At 42.7% G+C, this 27,474-nt stretch overlaps 1 protein-coding gene and 1 long non-coding RNA gene across 3 annotated transcripts in view; one reads left to right on the top strand and one right to left on the bottom strand.

Annotated features, from left to right (window-relative positions):
- The window catches only part of LOC115074199, a 41,821-nt gene extending 18,861 nt beyond the window's left edge, over positions 1-22,960 (bottom strand). For both annotated transcript variants that reach the window (XR_003852209.1, XR_003852208.1), the window contains exons 1-2: positions 22,886-22,960; positions 22,698-22,785 (exon numbers count right to left, since the gene is read on the bottom strand). This is a non-coding gene — a long non-coding RNA (uncharacterized LOC115074199). The remainder of the gene's footprint in view (positions 1-22,697; positions 22,786-22,885) is intronic.
- AMPD1 (adenosine monophosphate deaminase 1) overlaps positions 1-23,680 on the top strand; it is a 44,358-nt gene extending 20,678 nt beyond the window's left edge. The window contains exons 6-15 of the mRNA XM_029573446.1: positions 7,930-8,059; positions 8,561-8,755; positions 9,830-9,961; positions 10,849-11,012; positions 16,392-16,518; positions 17,910-18,073; positions 18,975-19,095; positions 20,482-20,655; positions 22,905-23,015; positions 23,406-23,680. Of these exons, the coding sequence (XP_029429306.1) occupies positions 7,930-8,059; positions 8,561-8,755; positions 9,830-9,961; positions 10,849-11,012; positions 16,392-16,518; positions 17,910-18,073; positions 18,975-19,095; positions 20,482-20,655; positions 22,905-23,015; positions 23,406-23,564 (1,477 nt within the window). The 3' untranslated portion in view covers positions 23,565-23,680. The remainder of the gene's footprint in view (positions 1-7,929; positions 8,060-8,560; positions 8,756-9,829; positions 9,962-10,848; positions 11,013-16,391; positions 16,519-17,909; positions 18,074-18,974; positions 19,096-20,481; positions 20,656-22,904; positions 23,016-23,405) is intronic.
- Positions 23,681-27,474: the final 3,794 nt, after the last annotated feature.

Genomic DNA, 27,474 nt, shown 5'->3' with positions numbered 1-27,474 from the left:
AGCAACAGTTAAGTATTGTTGTTGAAATGAATCAGCCAAAGATCACAGCAGGTTAGATGTAGAAGGAGTTGGGATTACACCGGAAACAAGTTCTTTAAGACAGATTGTCCATAGGCTGAAACTTGTCTTCCTTCTTTGTCTAAACAGTAATGAGCTGCAAAGGTGTGAAGAGAACTCCATGTTGCTGCTTTACAAATGTCCAGAATAGGTACAGAGCGAAGGTGTGCTACTGAGGTTGACATTGCTCTGACTGAATGTGCTTTTATTCGCCCTTGAAGAGTAAGGCCTGCTTTCTCATAACAAAACTGTATGCAATCTGCTAGCCAGTTTGACAAAGTATGTTTTCCCACTGCTTTACCTGGTTTGTTTGGATCATAAGATACAAAGAGTTGACTGGATTTCCTTTGGACTGTAGTGCGGTTTAAGTAGAAGGATAGCGCACGTTTACAGTCCAAGGTATGTAAGGCTCTTTCTCCCTGGTGAGAGTGAGGCCTTGGAAAGAATGTTGGAAAAACTATAGATTGGTTTAAGTGGAATTCCGTGACTACTTTTGGAAGGAATTTGGGATGAGTACGGAGGACCACCCTGTCATGTAGGAACTTTGTAAAAGGTTCGTATGTGACAAGTGCTTGTAGTTCACTGACTCTTCTAGCTGATGTAATGGCTATGAGGAATACAGTTTTCCATGTAAGAAATTTAAGGTCACAGGTGTCTATGGGTTCGAATGGGGAACGCATGAGCCTGGCTAATACTACGTTTAAGTCCCATTGTATGCTTGGGGGATGAACTGGAGGTTTAAGGTGAGTTAAACCTTTCATGAATTTACTGACGAGAGGCTGTGTAGAGATAGGTGCGTCTCCCAGCTTGTTATGGTAAGCTGAGATTGCACTCAAATGTACTCTTACAGATGAAGTCTGAAGACCAGAGTCTAAAAGATGGTATAGGTAATCTAGTAGTGAGGTAGTGGGGCAAGTGAAAGGATCTATAGATTTCTGAGTGCACCACAAAGTAAACCGTTTCCATTTGTAGGAATAATTTTTTCTAGTGGAAGGTTTACGTGAAGCTATCAGCACTTGAGATATAGTGGTTGGAAGGTTGAGTGGTTGTAAGATCAAGCTTTCAACATCCATGCTGTTAGGGATAGGGATTGAAGGTTGGGGTGATGCAACAGACCCTGATCCTGAGTTATGAGATTGGGAGCTACTCCCAGGTGAATGGGATCCCTGACTGAGAGGTCTAGCAGTGTGGGAAACCATACCTGACGAGGCCAGTATGGGGCTATGAGTATCATGATCCCTTTGTCCTGTTGCAGCTTCACTAGAGTTTTGGTTATGAGCGGTATCGGTGGATACGCATATAACAGGCCTGAGTTCCAATGGCGAGCAAAGGCGTCCTTTGGTAGGCTGTTCTCCTGTCGTAGCAGGGAGCAGTAATTGTTCACTTTGTAGTTCAGATGGGACGCAAAGAGATCTATTGTTGGTTGACCCCAGCGTTGAAAGATCTTGGTTGCTGTCACTGGATCCAAGGACCATTCGTGTGGTTGGAACTGACGACTGAAGCGGTCGGCTATTATGTTGCGGATGCCTGCTAGGTAAGTCGCCTGTAGAAGAACTGAGTGTGCTAGGGCCCAGTCCCAAATCTGTGCAGCTTCTTGGCAAAGGAGAAACGAGCCTGTTCCCCCTTGCTTGTTGATGTACCACATGGCTACTGTGTTGTCTGTCTGAATCAGCACAGTCTTGTGTGAAAGGCAGTCCTTGAACGCATATAGCGCATAACGTATAGCTCGAAGCTCTAGGAAGTTTATTTGAAAAGAGGCTTCGGTTTTTGTCCACGACCCTTGGGTCTTCAGATGACCAATGTGCGCTCCCCAACCTAAAGTGGACGCATCTGTAGTTAATGTCACTTGTAGAACTGGTTGCTGGAAAGGCAGACCCTTGAGCAAATTGTTCATTGATGTCCACCAGAGGAGGGAGGAACGCAGTTCCTGCGTTATCTGAACATGAGTGGACAATGGTTGAATGGCTTGAATCCACTGTGTTCTGAGTGTCCATTGCAGTAGTCGCATGGTCAATCTGGCCATGGGAGTGATGTGAACTGTGGAGGCCATGTGACCGAGTAGGGTGAGGCACTGATGAGCTGTAACTTGAGATTGATTTCGGAGAGAGTGTGCTAAGAGAGCGAGTGTTTGAGCACGGTCTCTTGGAAGAAAAACTTTTGCTATGATGGTGTTTAAATCTGCACCGATGAATTGTAGTAGGTGAGATGGTGTGAAATGGGTTTTCTGGTAATTGATAAACCCCAAGGAGTGAAGCAAGTTGACTGTGAGCTTGAGGGAAGTGAGAGCTCCGTCTTGTGTCTGACTCCTGATAAGCCAATCATCTAGATAGGGGAATACATGCACCTTTTGTTTGTGGAGGTGTGCCACCGCCACTGCCAGACACTGTGAACACTCGAGGTGCTGAGGCTAGGCCGAATGGGAGCACTCGGTATTGAAAATGTTGTCCTTCGACCAGAAATCGCAGGTACTGGCGATGAGGAGGAAAGATGGGAATGTGAGTGTAGGCGTCTTGAAGATCCAGAGAGCAGAGCCAATCCCCTTTTTGAAGATGAGGTAGCATGGTGCCTAACGATACCATCCTGAATTTTTCTTTTTTGAGAAATTTGTTGAGATTTCTGAGGTCTAGGATAGGACGTAGGCCTCCAGTTTTCTTTGGAATGAGGAAGTAGCGGGAGTAGAATCCTCCACCCTGCTGAGGCCCGGGAACTGGTTCTATGGCCCTGGCTCTCAGAAGGGTGGATAATTCTGTTTTTAGGATTTTGGAGTGGTGGTTCACTGTCCAAGAGGAGGTTGGTGGAGTTTCTTTTGGTACAGTGAGAAAATCCAATCGGTACCCCTGAGCTGTAATGGAAAGTACCCATTGGTCTGTGGTTATGGAGGTCCAGGTGTGATGAAAAAAGGTTATACGACCTCCTACTGGCAGGTGTGGGAGTGGATTGATGTTGGATGGGCTGCTGCTCTCTGATTGTCTTTCAAAAGCTCGACGTTGATGCAGACTGAGGAGGACGTTGAGGCCTGGCAGGCCTTTGCCTAGACTGAGGACGCTGAGCTGGGCGAGATGGTCTTGCACGGCTTGTTGGGGGATAGTAGCGTCGTTGTCGGTAGTAAGAACGCCTTATATCCCTTCTAGCAGGTCTCCTGGCCGGGGGTTGTGTCTCCTGAGGCAGTAATGAGAGTTGTTTGAGTGTCTCAGTATGGTCTTTTATCGTAGCAACCGCTTCCTTAACCTTGTCACCAAACAGGTTATCTCCCAAACAAGGAAGGTCGGCCAGTCTCTCCTGTACCTCCGGTCGGAGATCGGACGCTTTAAGCCAGGCCCATCTATGAGCAGTTATTCCTGAAGCAGAGAGATGGGATGCAGTTTCAAAACTGTCGTAAGTCGCTCTAACCTCATGTTTACCTGCCTCTAGGCCTTTATGCACCACTTGATGAAAAGGTTCCTGATATTGATCAGGAAGTGTGTGAACGAGCTCTTGGACTTATTTCCAAAGGTTTCGTTGGTACTGGTTCATAAAAAGTTGATAAGCTGCAATCCGAGATACCAACATAGATCCCTGGAAAACTTTACGTCCTAAATTATCCATGAATCTGTTGTCCTTTCCCGGTGGTGTAGAGGAGTGAGTCTTTAACCTTTTTGCCTTTTTCTGGGCCGACTCCACTACCACCGATTGGTGAGGTAGTTGGGTCTTTTGGAACCCAGGAATTGGTTGGACTAAGTAGGTGGCATCTGACCTTTTGTTTACCGATGCCAGTGAACCTGGATGTTCCCATATTCGGTACATGAGTTCTTGTAGTACCTCATGCACTGGCACTGCCAAAATCTCCTTGGGCGGGTCTACAAATTGTAGAACTTCCAGTGTCTTTGGCCTGGAATCCACCTCTGCCTGCAACTGGAAAGGAATAGTTCTGCCATGTCTTTAACAAAGTTTGAAAAGGATAAGTCTTCCGGAGGAGACTTCCTACGGTCCTCGGGAGGTGATGGTTCAGACAGTATGTCCTCTTCTGAAGAGAAATCTGTATCGGTATCCATGCCTGTATCTCTTGGGGACCTCACTGGTTGTGGCCTAGTAGGTACCAACGGTGTCACCTTTGGTATTGGTGGAAGTAAAGGGGGCCAAGGCTGATGAGGCCTAGGAACTTCTGAGGGTCCTGGAATAGGTTCATCCTCGATGTCTTGTGGTTTCTTCGATATGGCATCGAGTAACGAGTCCAGTTTATGCATCAGTGGTTGAAGAATCGCAAATTCTGAGGGTGGCACCGATGGAGTCATCGGTGGAATCGATGCAGGCATCGGGCGCGGCACCGAAGGCATCGGTGGTGGAATCAATGGAGGTATCGACATCGATGGTGATGGATCCGACGGCATCGGAGCTGGTGTCGATGGCGACATCGGTGTCGATGGCTGAACTGGTACCGCATCAAGGAGCGCTTGTCGAACCACTTGACGGATATATCCATCAAGTTCCGCCCGCATAGCTGATGGTATGAGAGCAGCTATGGGGGGAGGCGGTGATGGCGATACCGATACCTCCTCAGAGCCCTGAGTAGGTATGGTGCCTTGCACCGGTATCGGTGGGGATTGCCCTGGTACCGTAGGCCTCGGAGCCTCCGCGCTCGTCCGAGCTTTCTTAGCAGAGGAGGCCGACTGTCGATGGCTCAGCGGGCACCGGTTCGATGGCGTGCTGGCGTCGATGCCGATGCTTTTCCTTTTGCCTTTCACTGCCGGAGGTGGATGCCTTCGACGATGGCGAGGGGGAGGGAGTAGAAGCATCTCCGGCCTCACCTGGAAGTCGTTTTTAAGAACTACTTGCCGTATCGATCCAGAAGGCGATGACTGGGCTGACGTCGATGTTGTTGGGAGCAGTTGAATTTTAAAGAGATGCTCCATTTTCTCCATCCGGAGCCAACGTCCTTTCGATGTCATCTCGGCGCATAAATAACAGGACTTGACGTCGTGTTTTTCGCCGAGGCAAAGCACACATTCCTGGTGCGGGTCCGTAATGGACATATTTCGCGCACAATTCGGGCATTTTTTAAAACCCGAGACCATTTTCGCCGGACAGCTATGGCTCGAAAAACAGTGTGGAACCGAAGAAAATCACGGGGAAAAAACTTACCGCGATGGAACGGAAGGGAGACCCTTGCGGTGGAGAGTTTTTCCTAACTTTTTCTAAAGTTTTGTGAGCAGTGAAAAATCAACACAGGATTCCAGATTAACCTCGAGGCTAACGGCTCCGAGGAAAAAAGAAGACTAAAGGGAGACCCCTGTGGCAGGGAATATCATGGCATGCTGGGCATGCTCAGTAGGCACTCTGGTGCCAGTCAAAAGTTTCATAGAAACTTTGATAGAAGTTTTTCCGTATAGGGCTCCATTACTGATGTCACCCATATGTGAGGACTAGCATCCTGCTTGTCCTGGGATAAAACTTTTTACCTTGTTAGCTCTGTCTCTGTATCTGATTGGTGATCACAGCTTTTTTTTTTTTGTATTTGGTCTGTCAGTGCACTTCTAGGAACTGTATGATTCCTGAGCTTTCTCAGTGTCCCCAGAAACCACCATGGGATAGCTTGCAGGCAGGGTACTTGCTCAACCCAGTTGGTGGGTAGAAGGCTGACAGTGCAGGCATTTCTGAGTAGTGCTTGGCAGTACCCTCCAAGTGTCCTCAGGGTTAACTAAGGCATCATGTGACTATTTGACCTGCTTAGTTGCTGGGACAGCTACCCTCCACCGTATCAAGATGGCCAAATCTGGAAGGAATTTAGCAGCTTTATAAGTAGAATGCATTCTACTTATATTCTTAGATATATAATGTATTCTCATTAAGTGATGGGTCTTCATAATTATCATATGGACCTTACTTACTATGCATTATTTATAGAAATCCTTCCTTTTGCTAATTCTCAGTGACCCTAAAACCCATATATCGTGGTCAACCAATATATTATTTTTCTTTGCACAGATAAGATGGCCATAGATGAATGATAAGGTGAATGGAGGGATGAAGAAAGATGGACAGATTTTATATACCCTACCACCTTCCCGTACTAACACCCCCTCCACTGGACCTACTCCCACACCCTCTAAGGACTTACAAACCCCACACCTAACCTCTAGCACATAATATGACACATAGCTCTACCGTTCCCATCTTCTCACCTCAATTTCCTATTTACTACATGCTTATACAGTTTTGTACATAACCTATGTATATGTCAATAATATAACCTATGTCAATTTGCCAATGTATATAGATGTCAATAATATAACCTATGTATACGTCAATCTCTCGACCCCTGTACATATTACTCCTCTTGTACCTGTACATATTACTCCTTTTGTACCTGTTTTCACCCACCCCCCTCCCCCCCGCCCCCTCCCCTGTCTCGACCACCCCTACCCCTCTTTCCACAAGTTTGCTAGTTTTTGCTCTGTTTTCTGAGCTATGTTAAACACTGTTCCTTGTAAAGGCTTTGCCTATATATCCATTGTTGTAAGTTATCTGTAAACCGGCACGATGTGCAAACGGTTGCCGGTATATAAAATCAAATAAATAAATAAATAAAATAAAATAAATATATATATGTGTGTGTATATAAATATATATATATATATATATATATACACATACATATATATATATAAGGAAGGGAGTGGACAGTGGAGTGCCTCAGGGATCTGGATTGGGACCCTTACTTTTCAATATATTTATAAATGATCTGGAAAGAAATACGACGAGTGAGATAATCAAATTTGCAAATGACACAAAATTGTTCAGAGTAGTTAAATCACAAGCAGATTGTGATAAATTGCAGGAAGACCTTGTGAGACTGGAAAATTGGGCATCCAAATGGCAGATGAAATTTAATGTGGATAAGTGCAAGGTGATGCATATAGGGAAAAATAACCCATGCTACAATTACACAATGTTGGGTTCCATATTAGGTGCTACAACCCAAGAAAGAGATCTAGGTGTCATAGTGGATAACACATTGAAATCGTCGGTACAGTGTGCTGCGGCAGTCAAAAAAGCAAACAGAATGTTGGGAATTATTAGAAAGGGAATGGTGAATAAAACGGAAAATGTCATAATGCCTCTGTATCGCTCCATGGTGAGACCGCATCTTGAATACTGTGTACAATTCTGGTCGCCGCATCTCAAAAAAGATAAATTGCGATGGAGAAGGTACAGAGAAGGGCTACCAAAATGATAAGGGGAATGGAACAACTCCCCTATGAGGAAAGACTAAAGAGGTTAGGACTTTTCAGCTTGGAGAAGAGACGACTGAGGGAGGATATGATAGAGGTGTTTAAAATCATGAGAGGTCTAGAACGGGTAGATGTGAATCGGTTATTTACTCTTTCGGATAGTAGAAAGTCTAAGGGGCACTCCATGAAGTTAGCATGGGGCACATTTAAAACTAATCGGAGAAAGTTCTTTTTTACTCAACGCACAATTAAACTCTGGAATTTGTTGCCAGAGGATGTAGTTAGTATAGCTGTGTTTAAAAAAGGATTGGATAAGTTCTTGGAGGAGAAGTCCATTACCTGCTATTAAGTTCACTTAGAGAATAGCCACTGCCATTAGCAATGGTTACATGGAATAGACTTAGTTTTTGGGTACTTGCCAGGTTCTTATGGCCTGGATTGGCCACTGTTGGAAACAGGATGCTGGGCTTGATGGACCCTTGGTCTGACCCAGTATGGCATTTTCTTATGTTCTTAAATATACATATATTTAGCAAAAACAAGAACACCACAGAGAAATTATACAATACAGAACCTTTAAAAGATCTGGCTTACAAAAATATGTATAAATCTATGAGTGTGTGTTTATATATAATTATATATGTATATATATTTTTTCCCTTAGTAAAACATATGCCCATCGTCGTTTAAAGTTTCTGTCCTCTAAGTACCAGGTCCATGAGATGCTCAATGAAATGGAAGAGTTGAAGGAATTGAAAAACAACCCACACAGAGACTTCTACAACTGCAGAAAGGTAAAAGAACTTTTATACGTATCAAAAACATGTCAGTAGAAACTACCTTTAATTAAAGGAGCATAACCTCCTACTCTGTTGATAACAATGGAAGCAACCATTTACTTTTTGTACCAACATTTGATTAATTTCATTATTCAGTTCAGCCAACAGAAAGACAGCCATTTTCTGGCTTAAGTCTATTAAAACATTACTGACAAAAGTTATTGAGTAAAAATTATACTTTTACTGGTGTCAGATTCAAGCTTTCAGTGCTACTAAAGTCTCTCTCAAGTCAGGTGGCAAAAGTAGTCATAATAATGTAGTTAGGCTCCTAGGAAAGTGCTGAATCCAATCGCCCCATTTCAGGTCAGGAAGGAATCTTTATTTTATTTTGTCAATGTGCAACAGAAGTGGTTACAGATTTGTGGGTTTCTATGGTTTCTTCTGGTTGCAGTGAGGAAGAGCTTGGAGCCAGCGACCGATTATAATTACTTTTGTTTTCTCCTGTGGAATTACCAGGTGGACACTCACATTCATGCCGCTGCCTGCATGAGCCAGAAGCATCTCCTGCGCTTCATTAAGAAATCTTTCCGCTTGGATTCAGAGCGTGTGGTCTACAGCGCCAAGGGGAAGGAAATGACATTGAAAGAACTCTTCACCATGCTAAATCTCCACCCTTACGATCTGACTGTAGATTCCTTGGATGTCCATGCCGTAAGCGAGTGGTGCTCATGGATCTCGATGCTTCCGCTTTGCCACAGACCAGATGCAGAAAGGGGACTTGAACTAGCACAGGGCAGAAACCTTTGAGTAGTAATGCCACCACCCTACAAGGCTTCGACTTCTGCCGTCCATTCACAAGCAATCAGTTGGAAGACCAGTCGTTGTAAATTAAAAGAAAAATGCCCATGCACTTGCTTTTATTTACAAAGCCCAGGAGGTGTTCAGCCAATTAAATCACCTGATTGCCAGACATGCCCTTCCCTAAAGTTGGCAGACTTTGGTGACACCTGGCACACCTAGGGAACAGTGAGGCTAGCAAGTAAGTTAAATAAGAAGTAAGAGCTAGGGGATGGGTGAGAAGTTGAGTGAAATTATCCCAGCATAAAATATGGAAACCTTTTTTACCTTTCCATATATTGCTCTGAATTCAGTCTTCCAGCCATCTTTCTTATCTCTTTCCTCTACCCTGTTTTGTTCTCCCTTTCACTTACCTCTGCCATCTCTCTGCATTTTACTCTTTGTTAATACGGGAGTTCTCGGGAAATAATATGATGGATGGCCTAACACATTTAAAAAACAATGACTTAACAATGCAGTTTTCATTTATATAAAGCGAGCATTTCTGCTAGTGAAGTATGGTTTAGAGGCAATGAAAACCACACAGCGAATACAATTCTCCTTTAAAAACATTTAAGATGCATTATGTGTGTGTGGGGTTTTGTAGGGGATATTGAAAAGATATGATTGAAGACAATGGATAGAAATATAGTACTGCTGAGTGGCAAACCACTCCTCTAGGCTTCCATTGACTTAGCTACTGTATAATTAGGCAACGATAACACTATTAGATTTTTTTTCCCTTCTTCACTTCAGAAGCTGTTAATGTATTGCAGTTGTAAATGCCACCATGACATGCACCTCAGAGGAGGCAGCTTGCTTAATTACTGAGCATTATTATGACTCTGATTGCAAAACTTGATGAGATACTGCTTGGATGGAAAATTACAGTATGCCCATTTCCATGGTATGCAGAAAAGAGAACTCTGAAGTGACTGTTTCTTCCAGGGTCGTCAAACCTTTCAACGGTTCGACAAATTTAATGCTAAATACAATCCAGTAGGAGCAAGTGAGCTGCGGGATCTTTACATGAAGACGGATAATTTTATTGATGGGGAATATTTTGCTACCATCCTCAAGGTAAGGGTTTTTGTTTTCATTCTTTCAACTTCCAGTAGAAGTGTTTATAGGTGAGGGCTTACAGGAATCAGCTTACTCTTTGTTTTAGAAGGCGCTGATATTTTGAAGCCTCATTTGAAAAAAAAATTTACAAAAACATTAACTTTAAAAAGCAATGAGCTGGGGATAAGGAGAGGTAGCCATTTTGGTTTCTGAAATTCAGACTCCCATGATGCACTGGTGATATGTGAATACCAAGCAAAGACAGAGATAGTGTTGGATACATGAAGGCTTTTGCTCTGTAAAGTTCCTGAGCCACAGTATTTTTCTAATGTTGGAAAAAAAGGTATTTGAGGCAGTCTGGGGGGGTATTCAGCTCTGTTCTAAAGATTTTCTGAATTTTTGCATACCTCCTGAACGCTCTAGATTAGAGACCTAATCGCTTTAGCACATGAAATGCAAAAAACTGAAATTTTGGAAATTAATGTAGCTATGTGCTTTAAAGTATTTTTCAGCTTCTCAGACTATTCCCTGTGTTCATGTTGCAAGGTCTCCCTGCTGATGGCCTTGAAACGATGATAGTGCCCTGACATCATCAAAGGCATTAAACTGCCACCTGTGTCCATTGAGATAACAGAAGCTCTACTTGAAGTGGCAGCGAGCATGATTCAGGAAACTATCAAAACAGTGCAGCCACCTGCAGGAAATGCCAGAGGGCCAGATATGCTAAAGGGTTTTCCCTGTCTTGTGTCTATGAGAAGAAAAAATAGCTCTCATTACATCTGTCCCACAGATACAGATTTAGCTGAATTTAACTAAAGCACAACAGATGTTAAACATGTTCTTGTGAGCCTCCCTTTAGAAGCAGAGTGGAAGGCAGTGAGCATGCTCGTTTTTCTGAACTGTAGGAAGTTGGATCCGATTTTGCAGATGCCAAATATCAGTATGCTGAACCTCGCCTTTCCATCTATGGACGTTCACCTGCAGAATGGACAAACCTTGCCCAGTGGTTTACCAAGCACAAAGTCTACTCTCCAAACATGAAATGGATGATACAAGTCCCTAGAATTTAGTAAGTGTTTTTCTTTTTCTATTTGGATGGTGCACTGTATTGTTGCATAAAGTGTCCCTCAGGTAATGTTATTCGCTGTATAAAACTGGAACATTGGGGTTCAGTATGTGTGTGTGACGTAGTGCTGCTCAGAAAGAACACATCCTCAGCTTTATAATCTGATTACAATGTGCAGTAAGTGGGCAAGTGAAAAAAGTGACTTTGAGTCAGTTTACATGATAAGGGCTAGAAGTCACATGGTGACTTTATCAAAGGATGGACAGGTTTTATGACTCTTCCTTATCTTGAAGGTGATATGCTCATTTTAGGACTGGATGCCATGGTTGTATTTAGTGACGTCATCCTGTAATAGCAGAATTTCTGTAGCTCAATTTTACCAAAATATCTCCAGTCAGTGAATTAGGCCTTCAAAAAAAAATAAAATTGTTTTCCCAATTGCTGCTATTCACAGAACTGCCATTAGATGGTGGCATTGGTGCAAGCTGAAGCCAGTGCTTTTCCCTGGGCATTTAATTCCTTACAAACTGGGTACAGCACCCCAGTGCAGTTTTCTCACCCCAGATCCTTAAAGTGACAGTACCACAGGGGTTTCCCTAAACCAGGGATGGCCAACTCCAGGCCTCAAGAGCCACAAACAGGCCTGGTTTTCAGGATATCCACAATGAATATGCATGACAGATTTTCATACAGTGGAGGCTGTGCATGTAAATATATCTCATGTATACTCATTGTTATTATCCTGAAAACATGACATGTTTGTGGCTCTTGAGGATCAGAGTTGGCCACCTCTGCCCTAAACGTTAACAAACTCATTCCAACTCCCTATCATTTTTTCAGATTTCCATTGCAGTTCTAAAACAGGATGGCAGCCTACACGTTCTCCTGCAACTGCTCCCACCAGATCTAAATAAGGCCGAGATGCTGCTGTATGAATCCAAGGCAGAAACTTGCTGCAGACCAGCTTGATGCAGCCAAATCATGGACACAGGCAAGAGGCCTGAGATTGGAATAAGACCTAGCAATGGGAAGCAGAAAGTCCAAGCTGTGAAATCCAGGCACTGTTGCCGCTTTAAGGCCCTGTGAGCAGGAGACTTTAGCTGTCATCTTTCACTCAGACAGTACAAGACAAACTGTAAAATATGCCCAGTGTGAAAGGTTGGACCCAGATCTGCTAGAGGCAAGGAGAAGAACCAGCTGTGGAATAAGGTCACCCACATTCCCTTGCCAAGAGACTACAAAAGAGCCAAAAAAAAAAAAAAAAAATGCCGCTGAGTTGGGAGAGAAGTAGGAAGGATCTGAAAGTACTGGTTTGGGGAGGGGGTTGTTAGGATTTGTAATGCCCCCCCACTCACAAATTCTGTTTGTCATGTGTGTGTAACTTGGCAGCTGAACATAGTATTGCCACCACTGAGAGCAGACCAACCTATATGGGCTTTTTATTGGCAAGAAAATCAGGTTACTTTTAGCATATGTGTGTCAATGTTCCCAGCTGCTCCTGCAGCTTAGTTGGGGATCTCCCTCCTTAAATTGCGAGGCCAAACAGCCAGCCTGCATTTCACTGAAGGAGCCTCTTAGTAGACATAACTCCCACTGAAATGAGAGATTAATAGTTTTCAGTTTCTGTGCATTTACTTAAGAGCACAGATGGGGCCATTGCCCAAGGCCCATGCCAAGAGGAAGCCCATACAGGGTTGGATTAAGGGTTAGGACCTATTATTTATTTATTTATTTATTTAACAGTTTTATATACCGAAATTCTTGTAAGGGTTTACAAATCAGTTCGGTTTACATTGAACAGAAACAGTGCTTCAGTAAATGAAAGCAATTACATTGAACATTGACAGAGCTTCAAATGTGAACAATTACAAAGAACTATTAATAAAATATCTTAGTAACCAAAAAACAAGCAGAATAACATTTAACATTTGTACAGAAAACAGTGTCTCAAAGAGAGTAAATATAATACATACATTACTGCAGGATATGAACGGTAGTTCGTGGGGGTGGGAGTGCTATGGCCAGGATACTGCCTGCGACCCAACACACCTTAAAGTAAACTATAACCAGACTGGTGTGACAAGAGCTGATTGGAGTGTTTTATAATAAAAGATATGTGGTGATCTGATATATGTAGCTGTTGCACAATTACAGTTCAGGATTGTCATCTCATCCCGGTTATCCTGAATATGCTGAATGAATTCCATATACTTCTTATATACTTTCTTGCCAGGTAGCCCATGGCGAAGAAGAAGAACACAATAACAATTACATAGCAAAAATGAAAACACCCCCATACAACCATGTTCCATTAAACCTCTTCTATCGCCCTAACTCCCATTCCCCACCGCACCCTAATAGACCAAAGGCTCCACAGCTAAAACCTGAGATTGCCATACCTCACTAGCACCCATTCTCACCACTAATTCTACTCCAGAATTAATTGGAGAAACAGCCATGATTTTACTTACTTTATTTTTACTAAAACTCTAACCTGGTGGTATTTAAAATGTTTTAGTTTAAATTTTATGTGTTGTAAAATGTGTAAGGATTGTTTTAAATGTATTTGAGTGTTGCTACTGCAACTTAATTTTTTGTAAACCGTCTTGAAATGAATTTGAAAGTCGGTATATAAAGTGAAATAAATAAATAAATAAAATAAATAACCTAATATAAAGAGCTGAATTCCAGAGTAAAGGGCTTGCCACAGAAAATGCCCTATTCTGGCACCTAACTTTCTGTAATATTGAAAAGAAGACGCTTGTAAAGGCACCCCCGATTAAATCTTACTAGCCAACCTGATTAATACCATCTCAATTTATTTTGAAGATAAACTGTATCGTTAGCCCTCAGGGGTGTTATCTTGAACTGGATTTGTGCCTCGATGATGAAGTTTAGTCAGAAGAGGTCTTGCACTATATCTCCAGGACCAGTTCTAGTTGCCATATTCTGGATTATTTGTAGCCAACGAATACAACTTGCCGGCAGCCCCATAAGAACCTAAGAAATTGCATGCTGGGTCAGACCAAGGATCCATCAATCCCAGCATCCTCTTTCCAACAGAGGCCAAACCAGGCTACAAGAACCTGGCAAGTACCCAAATTCTAAGAAAATCCCATGCTTCTGATGCCAGTAGTAGCAGAGGACATTCCCTAAATCAACTTGATTAATAACAGTTAATGGACTTCTCCTCCAAGAACTTATCCAAATCTTTTTTTAAACAAGACAATTGCTGTAGGCCAGCATAGGAATTATAAATGCCTGGGCATCATTCTAAACACACAAATGCAGTTTTGGAATTTGTCTAAAGTTCCAGAAAATCATTTCGAGACACCAGCGAGAGAGAGGAATCCAGTCCAAAACTAGACTTGAGCTGTACCCCCCAAATCCTTCACCTTTAAGTGAGCAGAAAAGGCAGGACTCATTTAACTTAAACCTTTGGGTAGGCACTAATTTCTGAAAGTAAAATGTGCGGCTTGGCTGCACATTTTACTTTCTGTATTGCGCGGGAATGACTAATAGGGCCATCAACATGCATTTGCATGTTGCGGGCGCTATTAGTCTCGGGGGGGGGTTGGACGCGTGTTTTCAACGCGCTATTACCCCTTACTGAATAAGGGGTAAAGCTAGCACGTCAAACGCGCATCCAAATGCCAGTTAACAGTGTGCTCCACTGTACTGTATCGGCCTGTTAGATTGTAAGCCCTCTGAGGATAGGGAAATACCTACAGTACCTGAATGTAAACCACTTTGAAGCGCTGAAATATGTCATGGCGATATTAAGTCGGAGGTCCCGAAGAGTAAAAAAAAAGTAAAAAAAAAAAAAAAAAATGTTGAATTCGGCCCGCGGCTGTCGCGCTGAAAACCGGACGCTCAATTTTGCCGGCGTCCGGTTTCCGAGCCCGTAGCTGTCAGCGGGCTCGAGAACCAACGCCGGCAAAATTGAGCGTCGGCTGTCAAACCCGCTGACAGCCGCCGCTCCTGTCAAAAAGGAGGCGCTAGGGACGCGCGGGGCCGGTGCGCGCGCCGGGAGAGAGGGCGTTCGTCTGCTCTCCCGCGGACTTTACTGTATCGGCCCGTTAATTAGCTGGCTAACTTTAGGACAGCTCTTTGACTCAACCAGACATAGCCGGCTAAGTGAGCCAGTTAACAGCAGGTTAACTCAACTCTTCCCAGTTATGCTCCTGGACTGTCCCTAACTTATCTGGTTAAATTCTAGCCACCTAGCTTATTAGTTGGCAAGAATTTAGCTGGATAAAGGCTGAATAAAACTGGGGAAGCTATTTAGACAGATAACTATTACGTTATCTGTCTAAATGGTTTTTTAATATGGACCTTCTTATGTCTTATTTTAGTAGGGGTGACCATGTCCAAGGCCTGTACAATATTGTGGTTCCCAACATTTAACCAACTCTTTTGCTGGAAGACCCTGTCAAATAGGAGTCTTCCTCCCCAGTACATTGATGTAATTCTGATTTTTCTAAGAAGCAGGAATTACATTTCCATGCATGCAAAGGAGGGAAAAAACCCCAGGCCTGTTCAGGTTGGTTTGGGTGATGTGGTAACCTTAGTTGCAAGCCTTATTGAGGTTTGCCAGGATCAGGTCATCTGATTTGCTGATTTGGAAGTTTACGGCAAAATATTACCAAGAGGTCTGAATCAGCTTCTTGGTGTTTTCTGATGCAACTGGCGACTTTGATTTTACCTACAATTTATTTATGCGTTTTATATACCGTCCTCACAAAAGAAGACACAACGGTTTAGAAAAGTGACATTCATATTATTTCACCAGTTAGGATTTTTTGGAAGGGATAGTAAGGGGTTGTTGCAGTTTTGGACTGTGACTGGCAAACCCCAACCCATGAGCAAATAACTAGAGTTTGGAGTAGGTTTACGGTGGCAATTCAAAATGTTGATGGTCTTGCTGATCTGTAGTATTTTCTTTTGCTGGAAATGCAGTGCACTGAAAATAATTTTGGACTTGAGTGGATTCAATTTAACATTCTATGTGTCTTCTCGCTGTGCCTTCTAACACAGTCATATGATAGGCTAGGTGGAAAAATCCACACTGTCAGACCTTCCTCAGCTGCTTTTAATGGGGGGAGGCAAACTTTGCCTATCAACAGCCAGCTTTAGATACCAATGGAAAAACCATTTTGTGACCCTTCCATCACCCCCCACTCCTTTGGAAACAGTACCAAAACTCAGAGGAGATCCTCTTATTCATGCATCCATTTGTCCTCCAGTTAGGACCTCATAAAATCTCTTCTTAAACAAGTCCTCTGTCTTTACACCACCTCTCCAATGGTTCAGGAGGTGATGTGTTTGCTGGTTGTTCCAGCTAAGAATAACAGCTATGGTTTTGGTTTGTTTAAATTCTAGTGATATTTTCCGGGCTCAGAACTTTATCCCACACTTCGGCAAAATGCTGGAAAATATTTTTATGCCTGTGTTTGAAGCAACCATCAACCCTCAGGCCAACAAAGAACTGAATGTTTTCCTGAGAAATGTGAGTATTACCTGAGGAAAGCTATGAGTATATGAATCAGTGGGCACACTATCATCATATTCCCCACATAAAGTGAGCCCCTGTGTTAGAAAAGGCATCAGCACGTAAATTCTCCCCTACATGGGAGGAGATATGTGTGGGACAGATTCGAATTGGAGTTTAGACTTTATTGGTGCAAGAGAAAATGACCTTTTATGTTTTAGGAAGTCACAGGTATGGAATTTAATCTCCCACAGATTTCCAGTGTTCTATGTTGAACATCCTCTCCATTTAACACAACTAATGCAGGTATGGGAATGCAAGTCCCTGGTGTTCATTCCTGTTCTGTCTCCCTGAACCTTGGCCCTGCTGCTCACTGTATGGGACCTCAGACAAGTCACTTTATCCCCATGTGCCACAGGTTTTTAATCCCTGCTAATCCACCAACTTTGTAGGACCTCTGTTCCTTGTTCCTGTATGGATTTTGTTAGGAATTCATTCAATCCCTATATGATCCATGTCTACCTTGTACAGCGCTCTATAGAGAGTGAGTACTGTATGAAATAATAATCAACCCTAGTTGATCCAGTTGTAATTGGATAATAATCATTACCTTTACTGCTTTCTTGGTTATGCAAATTTCTTCTCACTCCCATCCACCCATCAGCAATTATAATCTTTTGAATTTATAGCATGCCCCGTCATCTAAGCAGTACCCCCAATGAGTTCTATAAGCAGAATCCATCACGTAGCAGCCTCTGTAGCTAGTATCATGGCACTTGACATTTCTAATACTTAGGTGCTGCACAACACCTTTTGGAGATGAGAGGAAGCACAAAATTATAATTATTTAATATGCTTATTAGCTAGAACTGAGGCACAGGGAGACAAAGCGACTTGTTGGAGGCTACGCAAAAAGTCAGTGGTAGGCACAGGATTAAAAACATGGGATGCCTGGCTCCTGGTCATATCCCTTCTAACTTCTTCCCTGGTTATCCCTGCACTTCAGAGAATGAGTAGGAAATATCCATTAAATTTATCTTTCGTGCTGCTAAGTGACACTGGAATAATCTTTTGAAAATGTGTGATGCATCCTAGTGTTTCATGGAAAAAATTGTGTTAATCCCCTAAGAAGTATTGCTTTGCGTGAGACACAGTCGTGCTTTGAGTTAGCATAATTTTAAGGAAAGGGACACCTGAAAGGAAACAGAATGAACCTTTCCCTTCGTTAACCTTAAAGGGGGGGGGGGGTGTGACTTGGCCGCAGTAATGCACATCACACAGTATACTAAGAATGGGTAGGTGTGCTATGAACATGAGTGAGAAAATTATATTAAATATTGCATGCAGTGGTTGGGTCAGAGGCTTTTTGCTGAAACTGCACTGACGCAATTCTCTGGGAAATCTGGCAGGTGACCGGCTTCGATAGCGTGGATGATGAATCCAAGCACAGTGGTTTCATGTTCTCTTGCAAGAGTCCAACACCGGAGGAGTGGACCATTAAAAAGAACCCTTCCTACACCTACTATATTTATTACATGTATGCCAACATCCTGGTTCTCAACAACCTCAGGAAGTAAGTCGGCCAATATTCAAAAAAGGCCAAACTCCTAAATTTAGGCCTCTAAATTAGGTGCTTAAATTAGGCACCTATTTTCAGCTGAACTTAGGTTCCTAAATTATCAGCTGAAAATTCATATTTAGGAGTCTAAAAGTTAGGGATCTAAATTTGAGCCTGCTATTTGGCTAGATACATAAAGTGTGGCCAGATAAACAAAGTGAGGTGGGTGTATGACATGATGGAACAGATGGGAGGGGAGAAGGATAGAATATACAGCCTAGTTAAAATGATCACATTGTAGCCTCACTTTAATTAACTGTGCCAAGGTAATAATGTCCTCCCTGCACATTAACTGCTTCCTCACTATCTTGTCCATCATGAATATAAATTCTCACCTCCTGCACTACACTTCATGCATCTGACCAAGTGGACTCTTGCCTTGGAAAGTTTGTACCTCAATAAATCTATTAGTGCCTGATTTACTAACCTTGTTTCCCATAGGCACAGTAAACAATAGGTACTGTAAAAGGTGCTACCAAACTCTGTATTGTTTCTCCTCCAACACTGGAAAGTCTTGAGAGAGATTTGGTTAGAGGAGGAAGGAAGTATCTTTCTCTTTCATTGATGAATAAAGTAGTGTGGTTGCCCTATTAGTCAGCGTCTGACTTTTCTTCTCTTCCACTGATGAAAACGCATTGGAGGAAGAACATTTTAGAATGCATATAGCTCAGTGGACCATCACTCATAAATACTGGAAATGCATTATCATTGGGGTTTTTTTAAAATTATTATTTAACCCTGCCCTAAAGGTCAAAAGCTTTAGCCCAGGCCTTCTCAAACTTCCCCTGATGATCCCATGAGGGTTAAAAGGTTCTGTACTGTATTGTCACCTATCAAAATATCCCACTGTCTTTAGAGAACGAGGGATGAACACCTTCCTGTTTCGTCCGCACTGTGGAGAGGCCGGGGCGATTACTCACTTGCTGGCAGCTTTCATGACTGCAGACAACATATCTCATGGTCTTAACTTAAAGAAGGTGAGTGGAGAATTATTTCCTTTGTGCAATTTTGAGGATCGGGATTGTGCAGGTGTGGCAGAGCAATGCACGTTTTCACCTGCAAAGAACTGGGAAGGATTTTTTTTTTTGTTTTGCAATATGCTGACTTTCCAGGAGTATGAGAACTGCTCTCAGTGTACAGCACAGCCCTGCCCAAAGAAACGTGTCCTGCTCAGGCTTTTGGGATAGAAAGTGAGAGAGGGAGACTATCAGCAGGAGCTGAACACCTACACAAGGTGTGGCACTGGCACCAGGAATATAGAAGGCACAGCAGTCTTTGAAATCGCCAGTGAGTTGCTGCACAGTTGGGCACTGGGAGTGAGGATATGGGGGGATGGGCAACGATGAAAACCCCCAGGGAGAAGATCAGCGCAAGGAGGTTTGTGGAGGCTGTGCAGTGAGGGATTGTTACGTAGGTCTCTGTGTTACAGTTTGGCTTAAGCAGCACAGCGTATGAGGAAAGAGCCTCTTCCCCTCCTGCCCCCCCCCCCCCCCCATACCCATCTCCCAAGCTCTCTATTCCTCACGCATGCCAACACAATTCCTGGCATGTTCTGTTCTCTGGGACCAAGGCAGTTCCTGTGAAATCACAAAATTGTGATGTTCAATAATGGCAGCTGAAGCTGGTTATTAGGAAAGTGGAGAAATGTAGCGCCAGAGAGCTGTAACGCCCGGAGTCCCAGGTCACCAACAATCTCCTCTGCGTGACCACCTTCTGTGCCTCCGGCCTGCTTCTGCTTTCCCTAAACTTGACCCCAGTGGAGTGCAGCCTATGTTCACACAATTATTAATTCTTCCTATTTATTTTACACTTGATTGTCTGCCTTATGTTGCAAAACCCCCAAAGCAGTTACACAGTCAACACAGTTTATAAAAACACGTCCAAGCCCCTAACCTCAACCTGTCAAAGAACACATCCTATACATAGTAGTCAGTGATTCTGCAAATAGCACATAATGATCACATCTAGTCCTCATACAAAGCAGCATCACCATGAATCAAAAAGGAAAACTTAACTGTATGCCAGTCCCCCTACCAAAATTGGCAATCCATCCCTATCCCAGTCCATAGACGAAGAAGAAATATTGGCCTTGAACCTATCTCCTGCACAGACACTCATCCTTAGTCCAGAAAAATAACAACTAATTAGCAAACGTCTGCTCAAATAGGCAGGTCTTGACTTTATTTCCAAAAAGAGAACCTACAGAGGCTGGTACCAATTCTGTCTTTTTCATGAGGCACTTTGGGATACAGTTTGCATGAAAGGCACCCTCAAAAACCTTTCTTACTCTCCTTGTCCCCTACAGTTGCATGGTATTGAGACTTCTCATTCTATGTCATGGATTTCTGGTCTTTCTCCTTCAGAGCCCCGTGCTGCAGTATCTGTATTTTCTCTGTAAAATCCCCATCGCCATGTCACCGCTCAGTAATAACAGCCTCTTCCTGGAGTACGCAAAAAACCCATTGCTGGATTTCCATGAGAAGGGATTGATGGTTTCCCTCTCCACGGATGACCCAATGCAGTTCCACTACACTAAGGTACAGTCCTAGTTCAGTTTCTTATAGCTTCATTCACGCTGCTGCACTGTGTGGGGTGAGATGACTATTCGGGTCACGCCATTATGGATGTGGTGCCAGCAAGGCTAGATTTAAAATTACAGCATCCATAGGCAGAGGACTGGGGTTCGGGGTTTCTTACCTAGAAATCAAAGAGCAGAGGAGAGTTCCAGTTTTTTTGGGTACCTTCAGAATTTTGTGCTCCAGGTACCTGCATATGTTGCCTGCAAGGTGATGCATATAGGGAAAAATAACCCATGCTATAGTTACACAATGTTAGGTTCCATATTAGGAGTTACCACCCAGGAAAAATATCTAGGCTTCATAGTGGATAACACATTGAAATCGTCGGTTCAGTGTGCTGCGGCAGTCAAAAAAGCAAACAGAATGTTGGGAATTATTAGAAAGGGAATGGTAAATAGAACGGAAAATGTCATAATGCCTCTGTATCGCTCCATGGTGAGACCGCACCTTGAATACTGTGTACAGTTCTGGTCGCCGCATCTCAAAAAAGATATAGTTGCGATGTAGAAGGTACAAAGAAGGGCAACCAAAATGATAAAGGGGATGGAACAGCTCCCCTATGAAGAAAGACTAAAGAGGTTAGGACTTTTCAGCTTGGAGAAGAGACGGCTGAGGGGGGATGTGATAGAGGTGTTTAAAATCATGAGAGGTCTAGAACGGGTAGATGTGAATCAGTTATTTACTCTTTCGGATAATAGAAGGACTAGGGAGCACTTCATGAAGTTAGCATGTGGCACATTTAAAACTAATCGGAGAAAGTTCTTTTTCACTCAATGCACAATTAAACTCTGGAATTTGTTGCCAGGGGATGTGGTTATTGCAGTTAGTGTAGCTGGGTTTAAAAAAGGACTGGATAAGTTCTTGGAGGAGAAGTCCATTACCTGATATTAATCAAGTTGTCTTAGAGAATAGCCACTGCTATTACTGGCCTCAGTAGCATGGGATAGACTTAGTGTTTGGGTCCTTGTAGCCTGGATTGACCACTGTTGGTAACAGGATGCTGGGCTTGATGGACCCTTGGTCTGACCCACAATGGTATGTTCTTATTCAGCCATAGGTGCCAACCTGATCTCCCAGCACTAGCAGGCAGGAATAATGATTCCATCTATCTTATAGTCCATTATCTCGTGAGCAACGTATCACATCAACTGACATGAGTTTTTTTGCAGGGAAAAAAAAATACTGAAGACTCAAAATTAAAGGGCGATCAAGGCACCAATTACCAGTGTACAATTAAAAGATGGCTATAAATAGCACATAGTGGCTGTACAGTATGCAGAAATGGGTCATGGCATGAAAGGAAAAGCTAGGCCTGTGCATGCAGACAAGGCCACAGAGGACAGACTTCTGTTTGATGCACCAGTAGCCTGATGGACAGGAGAGCCTGCTTGTGAGGAAGTCCCTAATCCCAGTGCTACACCACATGGGAGCACATAAATTTGTAAACCTGAAGATCTGGCTCTGCTAGCCTTGCCTGGCACTCAGTGTGACCAAGCGCAAGTCATTTAACCTCCCTGCACTCAAATGTAGACTATAAATGCTTTGTGGGGGGAGCAGGAGGGGGTGTTGTAGCCATGTGGATTATCCAAAACATGCAGCGCTGTTTAAATGGGAATTGTTAATACTGAATTGTATCCATGAACTTTTTTGGGCTGGATCATTTGAGCTGCCTGAATCCAGCTCTTACTGAGGCTCAGCAAGTCCATGCTTGACGTTTTTTTTGTTTTGATTAAGCTGGAGATTTACTTCTGCTTTAGTCATGGCTGTGATGTTGTTGTATTCTCTATGTCTAGTGGCAGGGCATTAACCCCACCCCCTCTGTCCCCATAATTCCGCAAAGTCTTGAGCAAAAGAGCGAGAAGGGATCTTCTTCAGCTCATGGCTCAGAATTCACACTTGATCTTAATAAAAATGGGCCGAGAAAGGAAGCTGCGTGGCTTCATTGTTGCAGCCCACTGATACTTGAACAGAATCAGTGCACGATCAAATAAATTACTCACCAAGCTAAAACTTCTAGCGCCAAACGTCGTGGAGAGAAGGGGTTGTACGTCTGTTCTCTTTGCTGCTGGCCACCTTGTCATTGCTTTTCTGTATTTTTTTTATAATAAATAAGAAGGTTTTCATGTCTGCAGTGCAGTAGTGTGCGGTCTTGCTTATGCATGCAGCTCAACCGTTGACCTTGGCCCACCTGCATTTGTGTTTTCCAGGAACCTCTGATGGAGGAGTATGCCATCGCCGCCCAGGTCTTCAAACTCAGCACCTGTGATATGTGTGAAATAGCGAGAAACAGCGTCATCCAGTCAGGGCTATCCAATGAGGTGTGCTGGCTTGGCTGTTCTTGGTGTGACATTGACCTTTCTCTATCACATTCGACTTTGTATTAATAGACTCTACTAAACCTAAATCTCTATCTACATCATTAAAAACAAGACAGATTGGGCATGTTCCTCATTGCAACAAGAACTAATAATAATAAAGTTGCTTTAATGGATATTCTTTGTAACAAAAACTATAACATTTCTAATTTAATTATAGTACAATCCAAAACTAAGTTAAAAGTTATTTTCTGCTTTGCAATAAGCAAATCCTTAGGTAGTATCATCTTTCATGTTGTCCGAACATTGCAAGTTGTCCCCAGGGACAGCAGGGAGAGGGAGTGACAACTGGGGAAACAGCAACTCAATTCTGGCTCATTATTCCCCCCCTAGGAAAAGCTGCATTTCCTTGGAGAAGATTTCCACAAGGAAGGGCCCCAAGGGAACGACATTAGGAAGACAAATGTCGCCCAGATCCGGATGGCTTACCGCTATGAGACCTGGTGTTATGAGCTCAACCTACTACTTCAAGCTCTGAAGGCTGCAGAGTAGGAGAGAGGTTGCAGATGATTTGGTTACAGAATCTGACAAAAGTTGGTCCCATCACAAACCCAAAGCTGTTAGATTACAAACCACTGTGCAATTATTAAAACCAAGTTCGTTCATTACTGAAGTTTCTTGTCATGGTTGTTGGAATGTCTCATATAAATACTCTTACGATTCTTCTTCTTTTTTTTTTTTTTTATCACCGCTTGCCTAGTTCCTGCTTATCTTAAAACAACCAGAATGGCAAGGGCATAAGAACCAGGGCTACCACTGCTCATCTTCAATGATCTGGGTGGGTCACTCAGTCAAAACTTTAGTACACTGCCTCATAACCCTTCACAGTGATTAAAGAAACAGTCAGTGCACAGAGCAGTCCCTCAGGTTTCACACCTAACACCAGCAAAGAGGTGAGTTCTCCCCCATCACATTGGCCAAAATTGCCTTTTCTGGTAACTAACAGAAGGGATGGGCAGTAGCCTAGGAGAGACAGAAACACCTAAAATACTAAAACAAAATAAAGTTACAAGGACCAAACAAACATCGCTACAGATCAGGACTTTGCTAGTCATGCACACCATGTGCTAAAGAAACTATTTTGCTAAAGACAGGGTAGATGAATTCAGTGATATTTTGGCAGTATATTACAGTCTTTGTAAAAGATGCACAATTATACTGAGGATAAAGCTTGAAATGCCTTTATTTTTCTTCTTTACCAAAGTTTCACTGTGTGTGTATGCAATTTATTAAACCAACTTCACAAAAGATAGACAGAGCAATCTGAGTCCTACACTAGTTAAAGACAGAGATATGTGATCAAGCACCATTTGCCTAAGAGAGTGGTCAAGCAACATCAGAGATCTCCATAAGAACTGGTGCTAACGGGTAAGGGCCTTATTTTAAAAAGCAAGGGGGATACAGAGTGTGTGTTAGGCAGAGGATACGTCTTTGAGAGGGGCATGGACTGAGCTGTTGGAGTTCCTACCGTTTATCATTTCTAAAGCGCTACTAGACATAGTTAGCACTATTCAGATACACATTAAGAGTCCCTGGCTCCACGAAGCTTACCATCTATCAAGTCAAACATGCATGACAAACAAGAGTCTGTGGGAAGTGAATTTATTGTAGGGAAGTACTTAGGATTTAAAAAAAAAAAAAAAAAAAGCAGCTTCTAAAAGGTGAGTTTTCAAAGTAGATACGGCCAGAGAAGGAGCATGATGAATGGACTCAGGATGTCTATTCAAGGCAAACGGCACAGGACGATGAAAAGCAAGGAGTCAGGAGTTGGCAATAAAGGAGAAAGGCACAGATAAGAGAGCAACTTGCCAGATGAAAAAGTTCATGAAGAAGGGTGTAGGGAGAGAGAAAAGAAGATAGGTAATGAGGAGTTGCAGAGTGAATGCAGGTATAGGTTAGTAAGGGAAGCTTAAACTGCCTATATACAGAATCAGATGGGGAGCCAATGTATTGACTTGAAAAGAGGAGTTATAGTGACACTGAAGATAGATAAGTTGTATACTGTAGTGGAGAAGCTCATAAGTTGCAGTAGTCTAAGAAAAAGGCAATTAAGAGGCAGATGAGCGTTTTTGGTAGCATGCTCAGAAAGGAAGGAATAGATTTTAGCGATGTTATAGCAAAAGAACCGACGCACTTAGCAGCATTTTGAATGTGCATAGGCATCACTGATGACCAAAAGGTTACGGGCCAAGAGAACAGGAAGGGTGAGAATGTCATCCACAGAGACAGAAAATGAAGGAAGAGAGGGCCGAGGAGAAAACAAGAAGGCTCCATCTTGGCCATGTGTTGTTTAAGGTGGTGGCGAGACATCCAGGCAATGATATCAGACAAGCAGGCTGAAATTTGGAACTGGAATTGTGGTGAAACTTCTGGTGTGGAGAGGTAAATCTGGGAGTCATCAGCATAAAAGTGGTATTGAAAGTGAGAAGCGATAAGAGCACCAAGGGAAGAAATTTAGAGAGAAGACGGCTCAGGACAGAGCCCTGGGGCACACTTAGCAGTTACTGAAATGGCAGGGGTGGGGGGGCCCTTTCAGCACAGTACACTAAATTCTTAAGCCACAGCACCATATTGGCTTTTGCCACACATACAGTAAAAGGAAACACTTTTGTAAACAGGGCCCCAAGTGTGCAAAATTATCTAATTAAAGAACAAAAAGATTCTACCATTTACTAGTTACATGTTTTGGGTAGTTGATGGTCTTTTTTTGTCTGCAATCTCAAGTTGTTTAATAGATTGTATAAATTATTATTTTTTCTTTAGTGACTGTCCAGTCCCAGTCTAGTTGCCTCTTCCAGAATGGGAGGGACTTTTTGTTTTTTTAAACTTCGCCATGAAAGTTGAAAACAGGGTTGGCAACACCCTAATTCTGCGAGGTCTGAGTCAGAAATTTTTCATGTTGGGTTTTTCAGTTTCCCATGCACACCTCTTTTTTTTTTTTTTTCCTTTTTGTCCTCTTATTTCTGTCGGCAAATGATGCAGCAACCCTGAGGATGGGAGTGCTTTGCACCATACTTTAAACAAGCTACCAAACTAGGCAGCAAGCAAGCAGAATTGCAGAAAACATTTCAGATATTTATTTTTCAAATGTTCTATATGCAGTCTTTAAAAATAATCCATATAAGGTCTGATTTATAAAAGGTTTCCAGAGATGAAAAAATATAATTATATTTTTTTAAAGTCTCCTTGCATTTTGGATATAATCATATTTTGGTTGAATTCAATGATTTTCTGTAATTTTGTCTCCTATATAAATCGTGATGCACTTTTTATTTCTGTTGGATGTACTTAAATGTTGGTTCTGTGCACAGGATCTGCTGAACATTCGCTTACGACATTAAATTAATAACACACCTGATACTATTGTTATTTCCAAGCAGAATCTGTGGAAATTTATAGCTCATAAACTCAAGCTTGCATCTGGCTCTGGTCTCCTCGGAAAGGTTCGCAAAGAAAGGCCAGAACAATTACAATAAATACATTAAATAGTTTACAGGGCTGGATTTGGGACTTCAGTGCCCATAAGCATTCTGGGTGAGGGTTGATGGGCTTGCCTAGGTCCTCCCCTTGTAAGCACATCCCCCCCTCCAGTCTTCTTTGCTTCTGCACTCCCCCCTCCCTCCTACCTGGCCAGTGACAGCAATTTATTGGTGTGGGGGAGAGGGGTTATTGTATGATCTCAGTTTGCGAGGGAGGGGAGCAATGTTGGAGAACTGTCGGGGATTATTTGATTTTTTTTTATTTTGGGAGTGTATATTGTTATGTCTGTCTATTTTAAAAAGTGGTTAGCTTTATCGTAACCAGTTTTAGGTTTTACGATGTAAAGCATGTAATCAAATTTAAATACAATACAGTTATTTATTTAATACAATTTATTTCCGCCCACCCCCCAAACCACAAGGATCATGGGAGGCTGTTTACTGCAAACGAAAACAGCCCAATTATGATTAATGAAAGAAAGCCTGTGAGGGAGTCAGTTGGACCGTTAGATGATCGAGGGGTTAAAGGGGCACTTAAAGAAGATAAGGCCATTGCGGAAAGATTAAATGATTTCTTTGCTTCGGTGTTTACTGAAGAGGATGTTGGGGAGGTACCCGTACTGGAGAAGGTTTTCATGGGTAATGATTCAGATGGACTGAACCAAATTATGGTGAACCTAGAAGATGTGGTAGGCCTGATTGACAAACTGAAGAGTAGTAAATCACCTGGACCGGATGGTATACACCCCAGAGTTCTGAAGGAACTAAAAAATGAAATTTCAGACCTATTAGTAAAGATTTGTAACCTGTCATTAAAATCATCCATTGTACCTGAAGACTAGAGGATAGCAAATGTAACCCCAATATTTAAAAAGGGCTCCAGGGGCAATCCGGGAAACTACAGACTGGTTAGCCTGACTTCA

Source organism: Rhinatrema bivittatum, chromosome 12 (assembly GCF_901001135.1).
Source record: "Rhinatrema bivittatum chromosome 12, aRhiBiv1.1, whole genome shotgun sequence".
In the NCBI taxonomy this organism is placed as follows: Eukaryota; Metazoa; Chordata; class Amphibia; order Gymnophiona; family Rhinatrematidae; genus Rhinatrema; species Rhinatrema bivittatum.
This window is presented reverse-complemented; position numbering and strand designations above follow the sequence as displayed.